General features: G+C 45.8%; 1 protein-coding gene across 1 annotated transcript in view; it reads left to right on the top strand.

Moving 5' to 3' along the window:
• LOC107124583 overlaps nt 1-19,309 on the top strand; it is a 117,009-nt gene that overhangs the window by 44,427 nt on the left and 53,273 nt on the right. Inside the window, 1 exon segment of the mRNA XM_015428070.1 lies at nt 2,989-3,605. Within this exon segment, the coding sequence (XP_015283556.1) occupies nt 2,989-3,605 (617 nt within the window).

Here is a 19,309-nt window from a genome sequence, read left to right as displayed (position 1 = left end):
CTAAGCTTCCTATACTGAAGACAAGCACACACGTAATGGAGATTTCCTCCTTCTTCTTGACCCCTAGAAAGGAAGTCACCTGGAACAAATGACCAATCTGCATCAAAATAGAAGTTACTTTTCCCGGGCAAATCCCCCATTGGCTTAGTGCCAGGTATCCCTTCCAGGTCAGTCTAAACAATAGCAAACTAGGAATACAAGTTAACCCTATAATGACTGAATCAGACCTTGTAAACACATACATTTCCAACACGGGTGAGGTACGGGGGGCAGGGCACATGACGAAGCCCCGCCCCCGCTTCCGGCCGCCCTGCTTCCGGCCCTCATTCAGCCAGGAGGAGGCAGGAGAAGAGGGAGAGTAAGTTGCTTCCTCCCTGCCTCTCCCCACCCCTGCCTGCCTGGGGCCAGTGGGGGCGGGGCACATGATGAAGCCCCGCCCCCTGCTTCTGGCTGCCCCGCTTCTGGCCCTCATTCAGCCAGGAGGAGGCAGGAGAAGAGGGAGGGTAAGTTGCTTCCTCCCTGCCTCTCCCCACCCCTGCCTGCCTGGGGCCAGGGAGGGCCTTCGCGGGGCTTCCTTGCACTCCCGCCGGCCTTGCAGGTCCACCGCCGGGCCAGGACCGTTAGGGGCGGGGTGTGTGGCCTTATGACACACTTCCGGCGATGGCAGGGGGTGTGGCCTTGTGACACACTTCCGGTGATGTCAGGGGGTGTGGCATATGTTAATGAGTTATGCTAATGAGTTCCCCTAGCTCTTTTTCTACGAAACGACCCCTGCCTATTCCCCTTCAGCACCCAGCTAATAATAATTCCTCACCTAGCTGGTGCTGGCCATTCAGAGTGTTTAGTGCAGCCTGTCACCCAAAGATCCATTCCAGTGAAGATTTAACACTTCACCTCCCGGTATTCTGAGAGTATAGCATTTTTGAGCCAGTTTTAAGGGTTGTCCATTTCAGATGTTTTACTTAATTTAGAGATCTTGTGGTAGGACAGCACAAACTGGCAGAGCCAGTTTGGTATAGTGGTTAAGGGCAGTGAACTCTAATCTGGAGAACCAGGTTTGATTCCCCCCCTCTTCCATATGACGTTTGCTGGGTGACCTTGGGCCAGTCACAGTTCTCTTTCTCAGAACTCCCTCAGCCCCACCTACCTCACAGGGTGTCTGTTGTGGGGAGAGGAGGGGAAGGCAATTGTAGGCCACTCTGAGACTCCTTTGGGTAGTGAAAGGTGGGTTAATAAAAACCAACTCTTCTTTTTTCACACTGCGATCCCTGCATCTTCATTAGTCTCCAAATCATGCCATAGGGCACTGCATTCTCACTGGATGCAATGGGCAGGGCAAAGGAGTGCTGAAGAGGTCTCTTTTATTTATGACCCTGCCTAGCACCCCTTACATAGACTCCCAAAGTCCATCCCCCAGCAGAAATGGGGAGGCTGGGACTTTCCCTTATGGCAGTTTAAAAATGCCATTTCTACGGATGTCAGCAGTGTCCAGGCCTCAGGAGCAAAGCATGCATATTCTGCTGGATATGCGAATATTTAAGGGTGTCTTTACTTTCCTTAGAGGAATTTGCTTTACTGGAAAATAAATTTTTTCCAGCAGGAGATGTTACAGCCTAGCAAGCTAAAGTGCTGGTGGTTCTGGACATGGTGAAAGTGCCCCTTCAGGCATATAGGCACTATATTTATAGGGCTTTTCTTTCTGATCTTATGTTAGGGAAGGAATATGGCTTCCATGCTTCCAGGGGCAAGCAAATGAAAGCCAAACAGATCTGGGGATGATGAGCTGACCTCTGTTATGTTTATCCCGTAAAAGCACATCACACTCGGGGTCTTCATGCCCCTGGGAATTCTGCTGCTGATGCAGCTGCAAAGGAAGCAAGACAAGAATCATTTGTAGGTGTGGTGAACAGGTCAGATACCTCTTTGAATGATGATTTACGGGCATGCTTAGACCCCAGCAAGTCAAACCCCAAGGGTGATCCCCAAACTTACACCTGTGTCTTAAAGGATGGTTGGTATCAGGCAGTTAAAGAACATAAGAGAAACCATGTTGGATCAGGCCAATCCACAGATTTGTGGCACCACAACAGTGCAAAAACATGATTCCAAAGCATGGATCCTCATGAATTCATATGATTTCTACACTAAAATGAGATAAAACCAACATCATACTGTAGACCATGTCTTAGATTATAAGAAGCACTACAAAAATCATGCCCCCACGAATTCGTGGCACCACAGAACTGCAAAAACATGGTTCCAAAGCATGGATCCTCATGGATCCTTAGGGATTTTCAGTTGGATCCTTGGATTTTTTGCATTGGGTTACCCCAAACACAACATCAAATCACATAACATGTCCATGGCAACAGCTAGTACCACAAAAATCACAGATCTACGGCTTCGTGGTGAAACCATTCTGTAAAAACATGATTCCGAAGCATGGATCCTCATGGATGCTTGGGTTTTTTGTGTTGGGACACCCCAAACATACCTTTAAATCCCATATCATGTCCATGGCCACAGCCTGCACCACAGAAATCACGGTGCCACGGCTCTGTGGCAACACCATGCTGCAAAAACATGATCCTGAAGCACGGATCCTCATGGATGTTTGGGTTTTTTCTATTGGGACATCCCAAACATACCATAAAATCCTATATCATGTCCAGCAGAGCCTACCCCCACAGCCAGAAAATGGCTGGGTGGCTCCTGGAATCGCACAAGGCTTAGTTGGCAGAGCATCTGTTTTCTCACCCACAACTGGGGGCTTTTTTTAAAAAAATGTCATTGTGTGGGTAGCTGAAAGAGCCACAAAAATGATCCCACAATTAAAACCGTTACTTTGATGAGCTGAGTCCACAGATTTACAGTAAAGGCTACCAACACCACCTTTGTATGAGCCTAAATGGGCTTGGAGATCATTTACTAGGATCTTCATTTACCCAAACACCATCAATTATCCAGTTTATTCTATTTAACCTTAAAATCTTCGGGTGCACCAAAGAACTCACACAGGGGAGAAACCTTTTGAATGCTCAGAGTTTGGAAAGAGATTCAGTCGGACTTTACATCTTCAACAGCATCAGCGTACCCACACAGGGGAGAAACCTTTTGAATGTTCTGAGTGTGGAAAGGGAATCAGTGTGAGTGGCAGTCTTCAACTGCATCAAAGAACCCACACTGGAGAAAAACCTTTTGAATGTTCAGAGTGTCGAAAGAGATTCAGTAACAGTGGTAATCTTCAACTGCATCAAAGAACCCACACAGGGGAGAAACCTTTTGAATGCTTAGAGTGTGGAAAGAAATTCAGTGGGAGTGACAAACTTCATCTGCATCAAAGAACCCACACAGGGGAGAAACCTTTTGAATGCTCAGAGTGTGGAAAGAAATTCAGTCAGAGTGAAAATCTTCAGGTGCACCAAAGAACTCACACAGGGGAGAAACCTTTTGAATGCTCAGAGTGTGGGAAGAGATTCAGTCAGAGTGGTGCTCTACAATCGCATCGAAGAACCCACACAGGGGAGAAACCTTTTGAATGCTCAGAGTGTGGAAAGAAATTCAGTTGGAGTGGTGCTCTTCAGCAGCACCAAAGATCCTACACAGTTTGGATCCCATCAATGTGTATTTATAGTTAGGATTCTTTTGCCCCGATGTGCATCACTTTACACCTGGCCACACTGAACCCCATTTGCAACATTAACATCCACTTGCCCATCCTCGACAGATCCCTTTAGAGTGCCTCACAATCCTCCCTGATTCTCACCACCCCGAACAATTTAGTGTCATCTGCAAATTTAGCCACTTAACTGCTTACTCCCAACTCCAAATCATTAATAAACAAGTAAAAGCATTGGACCCAGTACAGAGAACTGCGGTACCCCACTGCTTACCACCCTCGACTGTGAAAATTGCCCATTTATACTCACTCTCTGTTTCCTATTAATTAGCCAGTTTTTGGATACGATAACAATCAAAAAATTTTTGTTCTTTCTATCTGAATACATTCTATATAGAAATTAAATGATATATTGTAATCATTATTTTGTTCCTTGCAACTTTGAATTTGTAGTGTTTAGTTGTAGTTTATAGTGGAAAAGCAATAAAAAATTCAAAAAAAATTAGCCAGTTTTTGATCCACTAGAGGACTTGTCCTCTCGTCCCATGACTGCAGAGCTTACTTTGGAGTCTCTGAGGAGGAACTTTATCAAAAGCTTTCTGGAAGTCAAGGTAAACAACATCTATTGGGTCCCCTTTGTCCACATGTTTGTTCACCCCCTCAAAGAACACTAACAGGTTAGTGAGACAAGAACTTCCCTTACAGAACCCATGCTGAGTCTGCCTCAATAGTTTTTGTTCATCAATGTGCCTGCTAATTAATAGTTACAAGAATGGGCACAGTAATAAGACCAATGAAAAAAGGAAAAAGAACTGTGACAATTTAGCGCTTGGTAATATATTCATAAATCATAATATACAATAACAGAAAATAAGTAATATATATAGTGAATGTAGACGGTGGTCTCCGGAATGGTGTGCCGTTTCGACAATGATCTTCTGAACAAGGATGTGTACATAAACTGTCTTTCAACAATTCATTTCTCTTGGTGACATATTGGAAATATACTGTTGATTCACTTCATCATAAAGCTATGCTTACAGCTATGTTCTTCAATGGGCTATAATTGCTGAATGCCTTCAACGTCAGACTGAACATAAGAACATAAGAAAAGCCAATGTTGGATCAGGCCAAAGGCCCATCCAGTTCAACACTGTCACACAGTGGCCAAAAATACCAGGTGCCATCAGGAGGTCCACCAGTGGGGCCAGGACACTAGAAGCCCTCCCACTTGCCCCCCACCCCCCAAGCACCAAGAAGACAGAGCATCACTTGCCCCAGACTGATAGTTCCTATTTATACCTTGTGGCTAATAGCCACTGATGGACCTCTGCTCCATATGCTTATCTAATTCCCTTTTGAAGCTGTCCATGCTTGTAGCCACCACCACCTCCTGTGGCAGTGAATTCCATATGTTAATCACTCTTTGGGTGAAAAATTACTTCCTTTTATCCATTCTAACCTGACCACTCAGCAATTTAATTGAGTGCCCACGAGTTCTTGTGATAATTTTTTGTCAAAGTTCTCTGGTATAAAGGTAAAGGTTCCCTTGCTCGAAAGCCAGTCGAATCCGACTCTAGGGTTGCGGTGCTCATCTCGGTTTCAAAGCCGAAGAGCCAGCGCTGTCCAAAGACATTTCCGTGGTCATGTGGCCGGCATGACTAAATACCAAGGCGCACGGAACGCTGTTACCTTCCCACCAAAGTGGTACCTATTTATCTACTTGCAATTTCTTGCTTTCGAACTGCTAGGTTGGCAGGAGCTGGAACTAGAGACAGGAGCTCACTCCGTCATGCGGCACACTCGGGTCTCGAACTGCTGAACTACCGACCTTCTACAGCCTGCAGTTCAGCATCTTAACCACTTGTATACAATTCAATAAAAACAATTCTGGTTCAAAAAGGTACTGAGATCTGCAAAACTGTCTGTATAAAAGTATGTTTATATGTTAAACTGACTGACCTGTAATTTCCCAGATCTCCTCTGGAACCCTTTTTAAAGATGGGGGTGACATTAGCCACCTTCCAGTCCTCAGAAATGGAGTCCAGTTTGGGTTCTGGTAACACCCTCACTACTGATGCTTCCCTGACGGGATGGGGTGCCCACTGAGAGGGCTTCTCAGTGCAGGGTAAATGGAATGCGCTCAGTAGAGGCCTCTGTAGCAACACTCTCGAGTTGCATGCAGTAAGATTTGCCCTTGTGTACATACAATGATAAGTTAATTAAAATGTATTTTTGATGAGCAATCTATGGAAAGTGAATGTGAAAATAACTAAATCGGTGACATTTAAAGAGACTCTGTATAAGATGTTCTACAGATGGTATTTAACACCAGACAGATTAGCTAAAACATATAAAAATATGTCAAATAATCGTTGGAAATGTAAAAAACATGTGGGTACATTTTATCATATATTTTTTTCCTTTCGATTTATTAATCGCTCAATCCTGCAGAGCTGCTGGCTCTGAGCAATTTACAGTTACACATATTCACAAGGGACTAACAATGATTCATAGGGGTAAAGGAGGACAACATATACATCTTTTAAGTCGCACACGTTTGCAGCCAACGGGGATTTTGTTCAGCTGTAGGCTTAGACGTGTTCCAGACGGCATTCGCTCGGCTTGGCTTGATGACGTCAGCTTTTTCCAGGACTGCTTCAAGTCGCAGCACCGCACTGCCACCGCCTGGCCGGATTAGCCCATCGCAGGCTTCTTGATGCCAAGGAGATCTTTCCAGGCTTACGAGCTGGACATTCCATTTCACCGGCTAACACATCCCCCCACTGGGGGGGGGTTTATACAGACAGTTTTGCAGATCTCAGTACCTTTTCGACCCTGGTTAAGACGCTGAATTGCAGGCTGTGGAAGGTCAGTAGTTCAGCAGTTCAAGACCTGAGTGCCGCATGACGGAGTGAGCTCCTGTCTCTAGTTCCAGCTCCTGCCAACCTATCAGTTCGAAAGCAAGAAATTGCAAGTAGATAAATAGGAACCACTTTGGTGGGAAGGTAACAGCGTTCCATGCGCCTTGGTGTTTAGTCATGCCGGCCACATGACCACGGAAATGTCTTTGGACAGCGCTGGCTCTTCGGCTTTGAAACGGAGATGAGCACCACAACCCTAGAGTCGGATTCGACTGGGTTTCGAGCAAGGGAACCTTTACCTTTACTATACCAGAGAACTGTGACAAAAAACAAAGATATTTTATAATTCATATAGTAACTGCAGCTAGAATCTTGTTTGCAACTTACTGGAAACTTCCATCAACACCTTCTGAACATGATCTAATAGTGAAGATTATGGAAAATGCAGAAATGGACAAATTGACCTCGATACTAAAAGGGCAAATGACAGAAGACTTTGTTGGACTATGGACTCCATTTTATAATTGGATAAGAGAGAAATATAAAGATATGAACTTTTTACTATTACAATAGTAAGAAGCTGTGACGTCCTCCTTATTGGGGAGGACTAGTTTCACTTTAAAAGTTCACTTTATTTTTCTTTACTGGGTAGATTCTGCTGCCACCAGGAAATTTTAAGGATTTCCAAACCTTTATGCTTTTACTTTGGCTCTTACTAGTTTGGTAGACCGAGTTTAAGGCTTACGAGGAACTATGTGGTCCTGAGAAGTATTTCATTCAGAGCTGGTATAAACTTAAATAAAAAGAGGATTTATTGAAATAAATACTAAATAAGAGGGTGATACAATGTAACTAGTAATGTGTAAATGATGTACAATTGCTTTGGTATCACACTCAATCTTTTCCCTCACTGGCAGGGAACTTTTCATGTAACTTTGTAACACTTGTTTATCTCAATGCCATATATGTTCACTGTTTCACTCCAGTCTGTCATGACACTCAGACTTTCCTTAATTTTACTTCTCTTAAACTTTACTTTACTTTTTCCTATACATTCAGCTTTCAGCTCTCCTTCTCTTTCTCACTGAACAACCGCAGCTGTTCACTTCTAACTGCTTCAACACAGAACTCACTAACTGAACATCAACTGTCAACATCTAACTGAAACTCTTGACTGACTCACATACTCATCCAACCAGATTCACTTCCAAAACCCCTCCCCCTCACTGTCAACCACCAATCATACCACATGGCTCCCTCAACCACTCTAGTCTATCTACCACAGCCATGCACCCAAACTTTTAAAGAGACACACACACAAAAAACCAAGGAATCGTTACAGAAGCTTTTATGAACTTTTAAACCTCAGTTTATTGGTGTATAACATGAAATGACAAGTAGAGGAAAGTTACGTGCAGAAAATCATTACTTTTGTTCTCTCACCTGCCCCTTCCCCATCCTTGTATATCTTGAAAACTTAATACATTAAAAAAAAAAAAGATTTGCCCTTTGCTCCTTCACAGATATCCTCAGGGGCAAGAGAGTGCTTGTCCAAATGGACAATGTACTAGTACACCATGTACTGTCTCAACAAGCAGGGAGGTACAGTGTCTCGAAGGCTGTATGGAAGTCATCAGTGAGGGAAGTGACTACACTGGGAGGAATTTCAGACAGATGATATAATCCAGAAGAGGAACGGTTCCCAAACGGTTTCTGGTGTCATTTCAGACAGAACCATTTTAGAACCGGTTCCCTAACAGAATATATTTGTAATTTCAGACACAAATGCTTCTGTCCCGTTTAGAAAATGGGGCTGAAGCGTTTTACCTGTCAACTGCTTCCAAGTAGTCTTCAGTTTCCTCTCCCAGTTCTGATGCGCTTTTCCCCACCGTTTTTCGCCCGCGCGGGCGATCTCCAGCTTTTTTTTGGGGGGGGAACGTTCGCTTTAGAGTGCTATAGCGCTATAACACAACAGCATTATATCAACCCCATTGGAATGCCTGGAGTGTTGTGTTATAGCACCATAGCGCTATAGCGCTCTAAAGCGAATGTTAAAAAAAAAGCTGGAGATCGCCCACGTGGGTGAAAAACGGCAGGGAAAAAGTGGTGCAGTCTGAAATGGCAAACTGCTTCAGATCCAGCTCTTTACTGGAAGGGGAAAGCCATGTGTGAAATGGCAGCCCTATACCGGTTTACTCCACGACGGATCAAAAACTGCTTCAAAACGGGTTAAAAAGGGTAATGTGAAATTCCTATAGGAGTGGCCAAACCCACTTAATGTAAGAGTGACATAGAATAAACAGAGGTCTGAGAGCCGCAAGACATGGACCAATATTTCACATACGTTTGTACTGGAAAATAAGCAAATTTGCTTTTTAACACTAAATGAGACTGCTAAAAATAAAAACAAATGGGTAAAAAAAGATATTAATGATATTTATTTTCCTATGATATTTGTTTGATTGCTAATGATATTCCCTTGTCTAAGAGAGAGAGAAAAAGAGAGAAGCGGAAAGAAAGAGAGAAAGAAAGCAAATAGATGGGAAGGGAAGGGAAGGAAGGGAGAAAGAGAAAGGTGGAAAGAATGAAAGAGGTGGAAGAAAGGAGAGAAAGAGAAATGGAAACAAAGTAAATAGATGGGGGAGGGAGGAATGGGGAGGAAGGATGGGAGAGAAACAAAAAATAGATGAGGGAGGAGGAGGAGAGAGAGCGGTGGAAATTAAGCAAATAGATGGGGAGGGAGGAGGTGAGAGGTGGAAAGAAAGCCGCATGCGGCTCTCAAGCTGCAGTTTGGCCACCCTTGGGCTACACATATAGCAGGGATCCTGAATTCTGAGGCTGACAGCCTTACCAACCATGAGTGTTCTACTTGGCCCAAATACCTTTGGGAGGTTTTTGGGAAGTGGGGAGCCCCCCAAGTAGACCTCTTTGCCACATACAAGACAAGGAAAGCACCAGAGTTTTGTTCTCTAGCGGGCAGCAGCCCAGCCTTACTGGGAGATGCATTCCAAATCTTTTGGTCAGGGACTCTGGTTTATGCTTTTCCTCCCTTCCTCCTCCTGAGCAGGGTCATAGGGAAGCTGGTAGCAGAGGGATCAGATTATATCCAGCTAGCCCCATTTGGGCAGCAACAAATACGTTTTCTGAGCTTCTCCACCTAGCATCATCCTTCCCCCTATCCCAGATTTAATCATGAAGGGGACTCTCCTGCACCACAATGTGGCCCACTTACAGTGTGGAGGAAATGCTGTTAGGGTCGCATTTCTCTCCTGCTGCTGCTGATCACTGACATAGAATATGCTGGCCTGGTGTGGGAAGCTGGGGAGAATTTGACCATTTAGCTAGTGTACCATCCATCCAATGCACCAGTCAATGCCCTGCCGTCCCTGATGGAGGCTGTATTAGGCTGGGCACTGGAGCACCAAGGGTTGATAGTCCTGGGTGACGTCAATGTCCATGCCGAGGATGCAACCTCCATACAAGCAAAAGACCTAGTGTCATCCATGGTGGCGCTAGGACTCTCCCAACATGTTATGGTACCCACACTAGATTTGATTTTCATGGTGGAGGTTACACTGGACCGCATTACTGCTAAAACAGTAGCATGGTTGGACCACCATGCTCTGAGGGTCCAAATGAACTTACCACCTCAACCTTGTTTTGGAGGCGAGCATATTTTAGCTTGCCCGTGGAGTCAGATGGACCCTATGTAGGTTCAGATGGCTCTGTGGGATCCTATACTCCTTGACGGCTCGTTAAATGAGCTCATGGAACACTGGCATAGCCAACTTTCCGAGGCCATCTACAAGATCATTCCCAGATGCCCTCTGCATCTCCGCTCTAGGCTACCTTCGTGGTTTACCTTGGAGCTGCAGCTGATGAAGCAGAGACTAAGACGGCTAGAGAGACCATGGCAGCATGCCTGCAACAAAGCCACAAGGGCATCCTATAGGTCATTTATAAGTACCTATGAGATGGCATTCAAGGCCACTAAGAAACAGTATTATGTGGCCTCATTTGCGTCTGTGAGCTCACACCTGGCCCAATTATTTAGAACTATTTGATCTCTGACTATCCTGCCTCTTGGCAGGCCAAATGCTAGGGAATTGGACACTGGCTGCAAGGCTTTTGTGAGCTTCTTTGCAGGTATAGTCTTGTCACCAGTGTTCCCTCTAAGCTGAGTTAGTGTGAGCTAGCTCAGTTTTTTAGCCTCTGGCTCACACATTTTTGTCTTCGCGCAGGAAGAAGACGACGAAGAAGAAGAAAAGATTGGATTTATACCCCGCCCTTCACTACCCAAAGGTGTCTCAGAGCGGCTTACAAACTCCTTTCCCTTCCCCTCCCCTGTAGACTTTGTGAGGGTTCAATAACGACACACCACAACAGAGATTTCTTGAAGCTACTGATCAGCTCTGTCTGTCTGTACCAAACTGTCCTTTTGACAGGCTGTCAGCAATGCTTTATTCAGAGGAAACATCCAAGCTCCCCATTGTACAGTGAAATCTTTACTCTTAGAAGCTTCTAACTAAAAATCACACTATGTTCTTCTCACAGCCAAGATTATCTTTGAATGTTGCAAAGCTTGTGCTTACAGTAATTCATTGTGCTCTCAGAGTAATTTAGCAGACTCATGCAGATTCAAAAAGACCTTTGTGCATTTTGCCAATCTCCCGGTGAGAACTTGAGATTCTCCTGGGCTTGCCTTCACGGGAGTCTCTCATATTCCCACACTCCCCACAACAGACACCCTGTGAGGTAGGTGGGGCTGAGAGAGCTCTGACAGAAACTGCTCTTTTGCAAGAACAGCTCTTATCAGAACTACGGCTTGCCCAAGGTCATCCAGCTAGGTGCAAGTGTAGGAGTGGGGAATCAAACCCGATTCTCCCAGATTAGAGCCCGCGCACTTAACCATTACACGGCTGGCTCCAGAGCAAACTACTTTATGCAGTAGCCAAATCCCGTGCTCACAACTTTAATGAGCCCTGAGCCGGCCTCGGCTGGGAGGGCGGGGTAGAAATTTGAGGCATAAATAAATAATGGCAGTAGCTCACAAAGTAGAATTGCTGCTCACAAAACTCCACACTTTAGAGGGAGCATTGCTTGTCACTCCACCCTGACCTCCCCTCCACAATTGAAGCAGTAGCTGACCTCGAGGCCCCATGCAGGTCTTTTAGTCAGATCATGGATCATTCCACTCAGCTCAGCCTAGTTGACAGAATTCTCTCGACTGTATGCCCAACCTCTTGCAGCCTTGATCCGTGCCCATCATGGGTCATCAAAGCTGGCCATGATGGGTTGTGAGGTCCCCTAAGGGAGATTGTCAACAAGTCCCTCTCTGTAGGAACCTTCCCTGAGGCACTTAAGGAGGTAGTGGTTCACTCTCTTTTAAAGAAACAATCGCTGGATCCAGCCGAACTGGCAAACTATTGGCTGGTCTCTAACTTGTCCTATCTGGGCAAGATTACTGAGAAAGCGACGGCAATTCAGCTGCAGAGTTTTCTGGATGATGCTGATATACTAGACCCATCCCAGTCCAGCTTTCGCCCAGGCCACAGGACAGAGACAGCACTAGTTGCCCTCACGGATGACCTCAGGAGGCATCTGGATCAAGGCGGATGAGCGGTACTGCTGTTGTTAAACCTGTTGGCGGCATTTGATATGGTCAACCATCAGTTACTGATCCACCGCCTCGCCATCACTGGGATTTAGGGTCTGCCTTACACTGGCTGTCCCGAAGACACCCGCTGGTTTGTGGAGTGCTACAAGGGGCTGCCCTCTCCCCGATGTTATTCAACATCTATATGCGCCCCCTTACCCAGATTGCCTGGAGGCATGTGCTGGGATGTCACCAGTATGTGGATGACACCCAGCTCAATAACAACAACAACAACAACAACACTTTCGATTTATTGATCGCTCTTTCCCACATACCTACAGTCTCAGAGCAATTTACAGTTACTCTTGAGACAGCTGGACTAACAATATTTGTGGGGATTGGGAAGACAAACATACAGCATTAATTACACACACATTGCAGCTAGCCGGGCTTCATCTGCGGGCTGGGTCAGTCGTGTTCCTACGGCATCTTGTTGGCTGGCTGATGACGTCTGGCTTCTTGATGTTGTGCAGCCACACACTGCCACCGCCTGGCAGACTCGCTCCACTGCAGGGAAGCAGACACAGTTCTTTCGTCTTTCCGGTCGCCGCGCCTCAGAAGTTGCCTCGGCAGCTAACACCTTCCCGAAGGGAGGGGTGTGCCCACCCCCTTACGGGTGGTCCCCAATTTATCTACTTGCTGAAGCTTTCGAATCGCTGGGTAGACGATGAGCTAGGACAAGGCTTGGTTGCTCACACCAGGCATGGCAGTTCAGATGTTATTGTTAAGCCGGGAAAAATCCCCTGCGCCACCGCTCCCTGTTGTGTATCTGTTGTTGGGGGGCTGGTCTGACCAAAACTGGAAGCTCTGGACCTGGTGTTACAAGCTGTAGCTGGGTGGCTTAGGCTAAGCCGACTGAAACAGAATCCAATGAAGATGGAGGTCCTGTGTCTGAGTCAGAGTGGTCCAGGGTTAGGGATCCCACGCCAGACCTTCAATGGGGGGCACTGGTGCTCTTGGATGCCTCCTTAACGATGGAGGCCCAGGTAGCAGCCACTGCCAAGTTGGCCTTCTACCATCTTCGGCTGCTTAGGCAGTTGATTCCCTTTCTTGAATGCAACGACTTGGCAACAGTGATCCACAGAATGGTCATCTCGCGACTAGACTACTGCAATGCTCCCTACATGGGGCTGCCCTTATCCCAAATCTGGAAGCCACAGCTAGTGCAGAATGCAGTGGCCAGGCTGCTATTGGGTCTCCCTTAGAGACTACATTCAGCCTGCACTGAAAGCACCGCACTGCACTGAAAGCACCGCACTGGCTACATATAGCATACCAGGATCACTTCAAGGTGCTGTTTTTCACCTATAAAGGCCTATATGGCCAGGGGCCTGCATACCTGAGGGACCGCCTTTCCCCATATGTTCCCCAGAGTACTGCGGTCAGGTTCACAGAACTTCCTTTTTCTCCCCAGCATGAAAGGTGCCAGGCTGGCCACAACCAGCCTAAGCAGCCGAAGATTCTGTGATGGCTCCGCTTTGGTGGAACGAGCTCCCTGAGGACATCAGGGCCCTACGGGATTTATTAAAACCCCTTTACTCTAGGAGTGAGCCTCCCCCTGCAAGCCTCGCTCCAAAGTCAGGACTGGGGAGCAAGTAGAGCCCATAGGAAAGTGAAAAGAGGCTTCCACCCAGGTGGCCTCCCCTGCTTGTTTGAGGGTTGTCAACCTCCAGGCAGAGCCTGGAGATCCCCTGAAATTACAACCGCAGAGATCAGCTCCCCTAGAGAAAGTGGCTCGTATGGAAGGAAGTCTCTATAGCATTAGACACCCCTGAGGTTGTCCCTCCCAGGCTGCCCCCACTAAATCTCCAGGGACTTCCCAAACAAGAACTGGTGAGCCTGCTTTCTTGCCTTTGACAGATCCAAGTGTCTAAATATACTGCATGCTGTTCCATGGAAGGGCCGTGAGGATACGGAGAAGCCTCTGGCTGGGCTCACTGGCTTGAGCCACTTACAGCTTTTGTGAGTCACTGCTCACTTCCTCACACTTATTTCCATTTATTCTTTGCATCCTCCTGGACTGAATCCTCCTGCACCAAATGGAGACCTAGGTTTCCTGCCTCATAACCAATGCTGTTATCTTCACACCTCTCTGTATATCACACCGAATCCAATCACGCCTGCTATTGCCATTCAGCATCTGAAATAATCTTTATAAAGTTTTTATGACACACATGGCCCGGCCCGACAAAGTGATATTTATGTCAGATCTGGCCCTCGTAACAAATTAGTTTGACACCTCTGTTCCAGGGGCATTCAAGGGGGAGGAGCCCTCAGCCAAGAGGGGGAAGGCTTTCTTTCTCTCCTCTGAAGCAAGAACTAGGAGAGACTGACCAGAAGGAGTTGCAGTGTTAGAAACAGAAGCAAGAAGCAGCAAACAATCAACTGCTCTTGGGCCGGACTGCAACCCTGCGTGGGCCGAATCTCGCCTGAAGGCCGGATCTTTGATACTCCTCGGCTAGAGCATTGGTCTAGGACAGTGATGGCGAACCTTTTAGAGACCGAGTGCCCAAACTGGATGGACTGGATGGGCCTTTGGCCTGATCCAACATTGGCATCTCTTATGTTCTTATGTTCTCTTAACTGCGACCCAGAACCCACTTATTGATCGCAAAGTGCCAACACGGCAATTTAACCTGAATACTGAGGTTTTACTTGAGAAAAAACAACTAATACATTAACTTAAGATGATCCAAACAAAGTAAGAAAAGCAATCCCAAATGCTTTCATTTACTTAAAATTATTTGGCAGAGAATTCGACACTTTAATGATGGTCTGGGCCTGGCTGGGGCGATGGCACGCGTGCCCACAGAGAGGGCTGTGAGTGCCACCTCTGGCACCCGTGCCGTAGGTTCGCCACCACTGGTCTAGGATCTGGGAGACCGAAGTTCAAGTGCCATCCTGCCTGGAAACTTGCTTGTGACCCCAGGCCCATCGCATTCTCTCAAGCTGACCTGCCTCACAAGGCTCTGGTGAGGATGGAATGGAAAAGTGTAAAAATGTTATAAACCATTTTCTGTTGGGGGGGTAAGATGGGGGTACAGATAAACTCCATACCCATCTTTTAAAGGACATCTTATGTTTCTACTTTAAACACGTGCCCCAAGCGACAAAGTCTTTGACATGCTATGGCGATTTCACCCACCCTCAGGATATCCTTCATCTTTTTTTTTTTTTTTTTGCTGAGCAGTCCCTTTTCTTTCTCCTTTGTTTTTCTGTCTGTCCCGCCCAGTTGCTTTAAACGTATATTGCTATATGCTGACCCAGCCCAGGGAACCAAGGGGCTGACTAAAATCTGTCTTTTGTCTTAGTTTGATAATGGCACACAACAAACTGTTTTATCTCACTTTTAAGGGAAATGGTCACACAGGAATCAGGTTTAGGATTTATGACATGAACTGTCGCAGGAGTGCGTGAACTCTGTATAAATAGAAACACGAGATAGTTTGTCACAAACAAGTCTCTGTTCCTGTTATTCAGACAGACCTTCACAAACTGAGAGGTTTGTCGGCATTCTCCGCTTACATAAAGCAAGCCTCTTGGTCTCAGAGATACTTTAGTTGGTGAAGGAAGGAACATTCGTACAAGTTCCAGTTTCCTTTCTTATCCACTTGATGGGTGTGTTTAGTGCCATCGTTTTGCTTCCAACATATGGGAACACTCTGAATTAACGTTCTCCAAAATGTCCCATTGCCATCCTCAGATCTCGTAGACCGTGGGCCATGACTTGTGTTATTGAGTCGATCCAACTCATGTTGGGTCTTCCTCTCTTCCTCCTACCCTCATCTTTTCCTAGCATTTTTGCCCTTTCCAGTGACTCTGAACTTCCAATAATGCGACCAAAGTATGATAGCCTCCTTTGAGCTTCCAGGGAGAGTTCAGGCTTGATTTGATTGAGAATCCCACTGATCTGCCTTTTTGGCAGTCCACGGTATCTGTAAACAATCCTCCAACACCACATGTCAAAGGAACCTACTTCTTTCATTGTCCAACTTTCACATTCATACATAGTAATGGGGGGAAAGTTTTGGATCCCCATTTAGCATGAATTAATTTCACCTTAGTTGCCAACATCCTTACACTTAAGGATCTTTTCAAACTCCTTCGTGGCTGGCCATTCCAATCTCTTTGTACCAGCTAGCGGGCTCCAAGTATCAGGTGCCAAGAGTCAAGCAAGGCAAGGTCGTTCAAAGTCAGGGTTCCAGAAGTCAGGCAAGGATGAGTTGTTCAGTCCCAGGTCAGGTTCCAAGAAATCAAGACATGTCAGGGTGGGTGGCTCAGCATCAATCATATGCACTGCATTCACATCTAACAGCCTCTCTTGACTGGTTTTATAGCCACACACCTAAGGGTCACCTTTGTTATCAGCAAGCAACTGGCGTCCAGCCAGGAGATGTGCACTTTGCTGTTTTGTCTGTAGCTCTGTTCTCAGCCTTTGTCTGCAGCACTCTAAGGGTATAGGTGATACTGTGGGTTGGGAATGACCAACTGAGGGCTGTAGGGTGTCGGAGGCTCTGCACCAGCTGTTGGCTGTGAATCCTGACAAGCCTGCAGCTCATTTTCCTGCTGGTCACCTTCTGTTGACTCAAAATTGGCTACATGGAGCTCCTCTTCTCCTGAGGAATCCTCACTATTGCTGAGCCCTGGCTGACTCATGACACCCTTTCTTACTTCTGGGGTGCAGGTCTCCCTTTTGGTCGATGATGGAACCAAGGAATAGAAAATCTTGATCACTTTCCATTTCTTCATCGTCAACCTTAACATTGCGTAATTCCCCAGCGGTCATTACTTTTGTCTTCTTGATGTCCACCTGTAATCCTGCTCTGGCACTTTCTGCTTTAACCTTCTGCAGGAGTCGTTTCGAGTCTTCACTGTTTCTGCCAATAATGTTGTGTCATATGCATATCTAAAATTGTTAATCTTCCACCAATTTTCACTCCACCTTCATCTAAAATTAACCCAGTTTTCCTTATGATATGTTCTGAATACAGATTGAAGAAACAGGGAAATAAAATGCATCCTTGTCTGACATATTTGCCAATTAGAAATCAATGGAGTTTGACACCCCTGGGCTAAGAAGTTACATGGTTTCGCTTTGTGTGGGTTCTTAGATGCTGTTCAAGATTGCCACGTTGACTAAATTTCTTCCCACACTCTGAGCATTCAAAAGGTTTCTCCCCTTTGTGGTTTCTTTGATGCTGTTGAAGATGGCCACTCTGACTGAATCTCTTTCCACACTCTGAGCATTCAAAAGGTTTCTCCCCTGTGTGGGTTCTCAAATGCTGTTGTAGATTGCTACGGTGACTGAATCTCTTCCCACACTCTGAGCATTCGAAAGGCTTCTCCCCTGTGTGGATTCTTTGATGTTGTTGAAGATGGACACGCTGACTGAATTTCATTCCACACGCTGAGCATTCAAAAGGTTTCTCTTCTCTGTGGATTCTTTGGTGCACAAGGAGCTGTGATTTGTATTTGAAGTACTTTCCACACTGAAGGCATTTATGTGCGTTCATTATAATGTCTTCTGGAAAATGTATATTACCCTTTCCCCCATCAGGGAATGCTATTCCAGTCTCTGAGCAGATAAACAGCATCTCTCCTGAGTGGATTATTTGGTGTCGACCGACATCTGATTTCCTTGAGAAGCTCTTGCCACAGACTGAGCAGCTGTAAGGTTTCTCTCCTGTATGTTTTCGTTGATGTCTAAGGAGGTCTGCTCTGCGAATCATTGTCTTTCCACACTCCAGGCACTGATGGGTCTTCTTTTCATTGTGCAATTGTAAATGGGCATTATCTTGGATTTGATCTGAAAAGTTTGTTCCAGACTCCAAGCACTTGTATGTTTCCTTTACCCTGTCAATTGCTTCTTGGAAATCCTCCCCTTGGTAAGAAATGACCATGTGGCTGCCTTTCTGCCTCTTAGGTCCAATTTGATTTTTGAAGTTTCCCCTCATGTCTTCATTCTTGACTTCAGCTGGCAATAGACGATGCAGTTCCTCATCCTCCACATTCCTCTGATCACCTCCTGCTGGAATAAGGAGAGAAATCCTGTTAGAATCCACATAAGAAGGTCTGATCTGCACCAAAAGTTCCATTCACATGCCAAATATTTCAGTGGCTTCTTCCTGCTGTATATTGAAGTGTACAATAGTATTCACTTTCAAATAATAATATACACTGCCACATATTTTGTTAGTCCAACAATAATATACACTGCCACATATTTTGTGAGTTTTTAAGGTGCTACTGGACTTTCGCTCTTTTAAACTGATACACTTTCAAAGTACATTAAGCCTCCTGCATCAGAGATGCTTGGTTTCAGCTCTGACCATTTATATGACTCCCCACCTGTGTGACTTCTTCAATGTGAAGTAGGGATTCTTTTCCTAATGAAGATGTTTCCACACTCCATGAAATTATACCATTTCTCTCCCAAAGGAATTTGTGTCTGCAAAATGACGTCCATTGTCTGACTCAAAGTCTTTGCAAAGGCCACATTTTCATTTTGCCTAGCATGGATTCTCTGATTGGGATGGAGGCCCTTGTTCCTTTATTTTTGATTGATCTTTCTTCTTGGACTGGGATTTCACGGAAACCACCTCCTCGGCAAGGAAAAGGCTTATCTCTCCTCTTACCTGTGTGACTTTCCTTCTGCTTGTGTGGTCCATCTCTGAAGTTTCCTTTGGCATCTTCGTTCTTGGCTTTCTCCAAAGAGAACCCCTGGAATTCCCCACCTGTCTCATCTACATCTGCTGCTGGTGGAATAAAGAAAGAGTTTCAATCAGCACCCAGGCAAGAAGACAAGGCACCAGTCAGGCACTGCTCATGGCTGCATTTCTTTTATGAGATCTTCTTTCCTCCCAAACTGAACTGCTGGTCATATGCTTGCCAGGCCCTCCTGTAGAGTTGTTTTTATATTCTGCCTATCCCTCCTCTCGCCAAGTGGCAAAGAATCATTCCCCCACTGTTCCCATTTGACTTGCCATGCAGCTATTTTAATTCAATGCACTTGACGATTAAATACAAGAAGTTAGCAAGATATCAGTCCTGCTACTGCACTGGGTTTCCTTCCAGTTGTGAACAGAGCCAGGAGGAGCTGGTTTTCAGCCTCCCAAAAATACATGTTTGCTATGGGGCCGTGAGAAGCCAGGACCTCCCTAAGTGAACCCC

Source organism: Gekko japonicus, unplaced genomic scaffold, assembly GCF_001447785.1.
Source record: "Gekko japonicus isolate JY-2015 unplaced genomic scaffold, Gekko_japonicus_V1.1 scaffold1053, whole genome shotgun sequence".
NCBI lineage: Eukaryota > Metazoa > Chordata > Lepidosauria > Squamata > Gekkonidae > Gekko > Gekko japonicus.
Note: the sequence above shows the minus strand (reverse complement) of the source record. Positions and strands in the feature narration are given on the sequence as shown.